The sequence below is a fragment of the Anoplopoma fimbria genome, chromosome 16 (assembly GCF_027596085.1).
Source record: "Anoplopoma fimbria isolate UVic2021 breed Golden Eagle Sablefish chromosome 16, Afim_UVic_2022, whole genome shotgun sequence".
Classification (NCBI taxonomy): Eukaryota; Metazoa; Chordata; class Actinopteri; order Perciformes; family Anoplopomatidae; genus Anoplopoma; species Anoplopoma fimbria.
Window position 1 is genome coordinate 22,573,587 of NC_072464.1, and position 8,003 is coordinate 22,581,589.

Here is an 8,003-nt window from a genome sequence, read left to right on the forward strand (position 1 = left end):
ATAGAAAAAGTGTTGAATAAATAGTACATTACATTACAGTCATTTAAAGCTGCATACCAGGAGTGCAAAAAAGCAGAAATGTGCATAGTTATGCACAGATTATTAAATAATAATAATAATATTAATCATAATGACTTTATTTATGTAGCACCTTTTAAAAAAACAAGGTTTACAAAGTGCATTTACAAAAACATTAGAACAAAAGTTTATTATAACTTTAATTATTCTGTCTGTATTTATAAGATTTTATTTATTTATTTATTTTATTTTTTTTAGTTATTGTGGATTTCTTTTTCTTACTTTCTTACTTATTTAAAATACTTGGTTTTTTTTGTGAACCAAACATGTCTGAAAATATAATTACAATATATAACTAGAGGATAAAAGTATAATATAAAAAAACAAGGTTTACAAAGTGCATTTACAAAAACATTAGAACAATCATTAAGAAGCATTAGAACAATCATTAAAACAGATTTAAATATAGAGAAGAAGTGTTGAATAAATAGTAAAACAGTCATTTAAAATAAAATTTGTATGAATACAGAAAGAATAAGATAAAATAAGATAATCCTTTATTTATTATTATTATTTGGGGGTTTTTGTGAACCAAACATGTCTGAAAATATAATTAGAATATATAACTAGAGGATAAAAGTATATTATTAGATTTAAAAAAATAAGATAAATTGTTTACAAAAGTTTATTATAACTATAATTATTCTGTCTGTATTTATAAGATTTTATTTATTTATTGTTTTTATTTTTTTTAGTTATTGTGGATTTATTTTTCTTACTTATTTAAAATACTTGGTTTTTCTTGTGAACCAAACATGTCTGAAAATATAATTACTATTAATAATAATAACTTTATTTATGTAGCACCTTTTAAAAAAACAAGGTTTACAAAGTGCATTTACAAAAACATTAGAACAATCATTAAGAAACATTAGAACAACCATTAAGAAACATTAGAACAATCATTAAGAAGCATTAGAACAATCATTAAGAAACATTAGAACAATCATTAAGAAGCATTAGAACAATCATTAAAACATATTTAAATATAGAGAAAAAGTGTTGAATAGTCGAACTCTGCAGTTCTGAGCTGTCGGGTTGTCAAAAGGCATTAAAACACAGCCTGTCCAGACACTCTTGATGGTGCTGCGGTAAACGTTCACGAGAATTTTGATACTCGTGCGGGAACTTAGAGAAACTTCTCCAAGTACACAGTCTCTGGTGTGTCTTTCTGAGGACGCAGTTGGAGTTGATAGACCATCTGAGGTTGCCAAGAAATCTAAAACTGTCCACCCTTTCAACAGATGATCCATAAATGGAAATGGGAATATCATTTCCTCTGATCTTCCTGAAGTTAACAGTTATTTATTTTGTCTTAATGACCTTTCAGAGAGGTTGTTATCGGGGCACCATATGGTTGGATCCTCCACTTCCCCTTCTATCGGCCATCTCATCGCAGTCCCATCACCGCTGTGTCCTCTGCACATTTTATGACGCTATTGTTTTCATATTTTGGCAACGCAGTCATGTGTAAACAGACTGTAAAATAGTGGACTGAGACAGCAGCCCTGAGGCGTTTTCATTACTGCTCAATATAACGCAACAGCGTCACAAACTACAGCCTCCAGAATGACCATAAAGTTGAATCAACGCCTCTCTAATACAGTTTACGATGAAAAATGGACCATTGAAACTTTCATGAAGGCAGGATTCATTATTTAGGGCTGTTGCTGTTAGTTTGGAGTAGAGAAACCAGCGACTCACCACTGCTTGTATATTAATTCATAATCACATTTTGTATTGCGTATTATTTGTTGTCACTAAAAATCAGTTTTCATAGGGAGAATATTTTAACAATGACAACCTTTAAACTGTGTATTTCATAGTGTTGTCCAACCGAGCACAGCAGGCAAATGTGTCGGGCCTCAGTTTATTATTATTATTATTATTATTATTATTATTATTATTATTATTATTATTATGGCACTTACTTTGTAATTTCCATTAATTCCACATTTTTTTTGGTAATATGTACCATTAAAAAAAATAGAAATGGCAAAGGCCCTGTGGTTGTTTTTGTGTATTTTACATTACTTTGATGCCCTTGGCCTTCTGTCAAATTAGTTTTAATACCTGTTTAAATCAGCTGAAATTATGTTTACATAGTGAATATATTTCAGTCGCCATTTTCACAGACTGGCAGCGAACCTGAGGCAGCGAAGTGTGAATGTGTAAAAATACTCGGTTGGTTGGTTTTTCGGACTTGGGGCCACCTGTGTGGATTAATCTGTCTCTGCTCTGTTAATCCTATGTTATCACTTAAAGGTGCTGTTTTTTTTTTTCCCTTCCTTGTTTGTCCTCCAGGCAGGCGTTCACACCAGCGCGGTGAGGAGCCTCCGGTACGGCTGGTGGTCCTACGCTCTGGGCGAGAGGACGACGCCGCGGTTGAAGCAGAACAGCAGAATCATCACTCTGGATGGAAACCTGTCCTCGGGGAAAGGAGCACTGGCCCAGAAGCTGGCTGACAAGCTGGGTAACTATCTCACTGGAGGGGTCCTCCACTGGAGTCTGTCAGTGTGCTCATATACAGCGTCCGTAGATAGGGATGGGTATCATTTTTTATCGGTTTGGTTCCTTATCGATTTTCTTACACGTTATTTTGATTACTTTGTGAGATAAAAAGACAATTAATTAAGAAAGAATCAACATTGGTTTGTTATTCTTGTTTGTAAACAGTCTTTCTTGAGCAGCAATACCAAAACTTCCAAAATCATTTAAATACATTCTCAGCTAAACAATTAGCTAAGGTAGATGGGTCAAACAAACAAGGATTTATTTTTATACAGGAGACCACTTTTAGATCCTCCCGTGTGAAACGAGAAGTCAACGTTGATTTATTTGTCTTTTCCTAAACCTACCTAAATAGTTATGTTGCTTAAACCTAACTAAGCTGTTTCCTGTGAAGACAGAAGCTTATTTTGAAAAGACAGTGCGCGTGTGACAAGTGGAAATTGACACATGTTGCAGGAAAACGCACAAAAAATTAGGAGTAACTTTTTCTTAAGACGTCATTTGCACCAGCATAGACTAAACCAGAGTTTCCCACAGGTCAGTAGTCATACAGTATATGGATGAAGGTGTTTACAGGCTAAAATATTCAATTACTGTAATGATGGGGCTAAGATGTATTGACATAGACGTATAGAATACTCTTAGTAGGAGTTGTATGATTGGATTATTGTATCACATGTAAACACATCTATGTGGAGACTACGTGGGGCGGCATTTGTGTCAAAAACACTAACTTGTCATTCTGTATCCACAGGGATGCTCTACATGCCGGAGCCGGACACTTACTACCTGGACAAGATGACCGGGGAGAAGGAGCCGCTTCCTGTTGACTTCAACGGGATGTGCAGCCTGGAGAAGTTCTACGCCGAGCCCAAAGCCGCCGACGGAAACAGCTACAGACTGCAGCTGTGGATGTACACCATGAGGGTGCTCCAGTACGCCGACGCCATCGAGCACCTGCTCACTACCGGTAGGATGCACCTCAGTGTCCAGCTGGGTCATTTTTACGCGGCAAAACAGCTGATTTGTACATATTTTATAATCCAAGATTGCAGCTCTTGTGATATCAGAAGATTGATTTTTCTTTGATGAACAGAATCATTCATCTACCTCCTGATCTTCTGTGTTTTTTAAGGTCAAGGAGTGATCCTGGAGCGTTCTCCTTTCAGTGACTTTGTGTTCCTGGAGGCCATGTTCAAAGAGGGCTACATCAGGAAGGAGTGTGAGTGTTCAGCGTCTCTAACCACGAAGCTGCAGGCAAATGGTCCTGATTGTTTTCATAGCTCAGTAGCCTCAAATATAAAAAAGTATTGACAGGAATTTCCCAATTTGCTTCTGTTGTCACCTCATCTGATTTCAGTTCGATAAAATCATAAAAAGAAACGTAATGTTTGGTTATGATGTTAACCTCACGGTCAAACGTCTCAAAGAGAAATGTCCCTTTGGCCTGCAGGCGTGACGCACTACTACGAGATCAAAGGCATCAGCATCTGTGAGTTCCTGCCTCCACACCTCGCCATCTACGTGGACCAGCCAGCTGAGGAGGTGCAGAAGAAGCTGAAACAGAGCGGCAAGGTAGAGAGACACCGTCGCTGAAAACCACTGGATGATGTCGTCTATAGAACACACTGTAATACTGTCAGAAGATCTCAGTCTGAACCTACAAGAGAGGACATGATGTTCAGTTTCCAGCTGGAACTACTGAACAAAAACACACCTGTTGATGTGCAGATTCCAAATAAAATGTTAAAAAATATATATACAGTACCAGTCAAAGTTTGGACACACCTTCTCATTCAACTACTTTGAAGAATGTAAAATATAAAACATATTCTGGTTTGTTGAGCATTTGTTTGTTTACCACATAATTCCATATGTGTTCCTTCATAGTTTGGATGTCTTCAATATTAATCTACAATGTAGAAAAAAAAAATAAAGGTGTGTCCAAACTTTTGACTGGTACTGTACAGTAAAAAGTGGGATTTTTATCAGGCTTTTTAAGCTTCTTGTTAATCATTTATTAAAAATATATCTCTTTATTCTCAGTCCCATCTTCAGAACGTCCCCCTGACGTATCTGAAGACTATCGAGGACCGCTACAAGAAGTCCTTCATCCCCGCAATCGGGTGAGCAAAACAAATGTGTAAAGATATCTGTCACACTCTGATATTACACATCAATCATACTTGATTCTTATTTGATTTGATGTAGCTAGTTTGTGGTCCCTTTTCTTACCGAGGTTTTCTTTTTGTTTCTCTTTTTAGCAAAACATCAGAAGTGCTCGCTTATGATACAACCCAAGCCCAAGATGTGGAGAGGGTAAGACTATATTAGGAGTGTCATTTCAATCCCTTTTTAAAATGTACTTCCTGTTCCTGCAGAGGGTTTATTTTTGGCGCGCCGTCCACAGGTGGCAGAGGACATCGACTATCTGAAGTTTGAGAAGGGGCCGTGGCTGGAGCAGGACGACGTCAGCTACCACCACATGAGGATGCTGTGAGTTTTCCTGATCGATGTTCAGACGCTTCCACATTTAAATGCAAATTACAGCGAGGAGGAAGCCCAAACGGGTTGAGTCAGATTCACAACCTCAGCCTCTTGTTTGTCACACTCATTATGGATAAATATGCAAAGTGCCCGAAACGAATCACGCAGACAACTTTAAATGCAGATTCTCCCTGATTGCATTTTATATGCTGTCCACCGCCCGCAGATCAGCAGGCACACTTTGCTATGAGCCGGCGTTATAGCTGGTTTTTATTTCTTTTTCCTCCTGTGTTTTTCTACAGCGTGGAAGACAAACAGAAGGTGGCGACTCTGACACACATACCGAGGTTTCTGCCTGAGATCGTCATCGGGGCCCACGACTACGACGAGAAATACTACGCCTTTAAATCGGTACGTGGAGACAAGAGCATCATTTTAGCTTCCTGATCTTTATATGTATTTATAGAAACATCAGGTAGTAGGAATCATCATTTGCGTGGTCATGTACCTCCAACTTTTCTTTACTAGGTGTGTGTGGGATCATGTGACTGTCACAAATAGTTCATTGATAAAAGCACCATTTACATTTCTAGGGATTTTACAAAGAAAGACAATTCATTTTTTGATGCTTTAGAAACAGGAGGTCTTAAAAATCTTAATTTGAGTAAATATTTTGCAGCCAAATCAAATAGTTTTCAGGATATTCAACCTTTGTTTTGTTATAATGCATTTAATACTTGACTTCTTTCTTTACAGAGCTTGTATAAAGGCAATAAAATAGTCCATGAATATGAGATATAAGTTTACAGATAATTACAATCCCTAATCATCATTGTTGATGTTGGTTTATGGCGTTTTGCCGGTCACACCTACAGTCTATGGGTGATATATGGGCATATCTCTGTGTCTTTTGATTCCCCATATTTCATTTTCTTTGTACGCCCTCTGGCGTTTCGTAGAATAAATCAGAGCAGAGAGTATAAACGCCTGTGGAGGCTCGCGTGAGCACAAATTAAGCTTAATAAAAACAAATCACACCCCCTCGTGCGCCGATGGCACAGCCCTCGGGAGCAATTTGGGGTTAAATGTTTTGCCTCAGGACACATCGAACTGTTGATCTTCTGATTGGAAGCCATGATGCCCCCTCCCATGAACCACAGCCCCCAACATCGCTGGGTTTATAACACAAGAGCACAACTGCTAAACAAAATTTGGGCACATTAACCATTTCATCTCTATTATCTTAATGCCATCATTCATTGAAAGCAAAGATCATAATATTTCATAAAGTAAACAGAAATAAAGATGTTAAATGCAACTTTGATAATCTTTTATTGGCCGATACATTAGACTTTCTTGAGTTCCCACTAAACAAAGATTAATAAATGATAATAATTTATAACTTATACTGATAAATGACATCAGAGGTGGTTCTGCCCTCACACCGATCCCTCAGTTCAGCCTGAAACGTCCCTGATGACGTCGGTCACTAACGTATAATCAGCTGCGTGAGTTGCCCTTTGGTTTTATGTTTTGTCATCGTCTGAGGAGAAGTTTTACTTTATTAAAACAAACATCATATTGAGGCCCCCGTTCTCTTCATATTGAATCCTTTTTTTATTTCTCTACCCTTTTTGTCGTGTGACGTTCCGGCGCCGCCACAGAACTAATTTCCCTCTCGCTGAAATATTGAACGACGACGTAGTTTTCAAGAAAGGCAAATGCCAGATATGGAATATTCTACCAGGCTTTTTTTTTTTGGGTATCATCAGTCTTACAGGGGAAACATTTGGGTCTGACCTTTTCTGTTTATTGACTGGAGACTTTTTTATTTTTTTTGTCTCCCCCTCGCTGTGAAGAAACGGTGCGGCGTAATGCTACAGGAGGCTGTGACCTGACATTTAGTTCTGAGCCCGATCTCAGTGGAAAGAATGAGAACTGTGACACGCGCGGTGGAGTAATCTCCCCTCGAGACGCTGGAGATGACAAAGTAAAGTTGCGGAAGGGGGTTTTGCCACACCGGCGTATTACAACCTGCATTGAATTTATTAAAAAATATTGAATTACTGTCAAAAAAAACATGAAGGAGTTCCATTTCAGTCGTTTATTTGCGTTTCTTCAATCAAGATTGAGTCTGAAAATGTTCTGCTGATCAAATAAACAACCTTCCTGCATCACTCATGGATTATATGTCTCTATATTCAGTGTCAAAAGTATTTAATTTAACTCTGCAGGCGACCCAGTCTTGATTAGATGTTTTCAGCTATTTCAATATGAATATTTGAAGTACTAAATTGTACTCCAGCATCATGAAAAAAAAAGGTTTTAACATTTTTGACAAGCCCAAACTGACCTCAGGTCTTGTTCCTTTTTTAGTTTAATGGTGGATTTGTTTTTTTTTGTCCTTGTAGCTCCCAGGGAAGAAGTATGCGCCTGGTTATAACACAGATGTTGGAGACAAACACATCTGGCTGAAGTGAACCCCGTCGCTGGCTGAGTGAACTCTTATCGATCCGGTTCTCTCCTGTTGTACATCCTAAATAATATGTCTGTATTGAAAGAATAAATTTTGAATCTACACAAAAAAATGTTTTTTTGTTTGTTTCGATTCTGCATGCTGAGATAACTTCAGTTCTAGATTCTTACATTGGATCATGACACAAGGATGGGTCAGTCTTCTATGATTAAAAAACAACATGTTGGTGAGTGTGAGTCAGTACCAGCTGGTTGATTGAGACACCTTCCAGACCTCAGCGGGGAGCAAAGGGCCCGTTATCAAGCTGGTTTGGGCTCCTTAATGATTCTCCTATAACCTTATTCTTGCTGCGCCCTGCTGTAAATATCCTTCAGGCCGGGTGGAGCACGGCCTATTAGTGGCTGTTTGCAGGAGGGACGCTCTTGTTCTAATCAAGAATTGATTGACCGAC

The 8,003-nt window shown here is 38.1% G+C and overlaps 1 protein-coding gene across 1 annotated transcript in view; it reads left to right on the top strand.

Annotated features, from left to right (window-relative positions):
- ndufa10 (NADH:ubiquinone oxidoreductase subunit A10) overlaps nt 1-7,654 on the top strand; it is an 8,228-nt gene extending 574 nt beyond the window's left edge. The window contains exons 2-10 of the mRNA XM_054615439.1: nt 2,383-2,551; nt 3,344-3,559; nt 3,725-3,811; nt 4,043-4,164; nt 4,636-4,715; nt 4,854-4,908; nt 5,000-5,085; nt 5,379-5,487; nt 7,488-7,654. Of these exons, the coding sequence (XP_054471414.1) occupies nt 2,383-2,551; nt 3,344-3,559; nt 3,725-3,811; nt 4,043-4,164; nt 4,636-4,715; nt 4,854-4,908; nt 5,000-5,085; nt 5,379-5,487; nt 7,488-7,556 (993 nt within the window). The 3' untranslated portion in view covers nt 7,557-7,654. The remainder of the gene's footprint in view (nt 1-2,382; nt 2,552-3,343; nt 3,560-3,724; nt 3,812-4,042; nt 4,165-4,635; nt 4,716-4,853; nt 4,909-4,999; nt 5,086-5,378; nt 5,488-7,487) is intronic.
- The last annotated feature ends 349 nt before the right edge of the window (nt 7,655-8,003 follow it).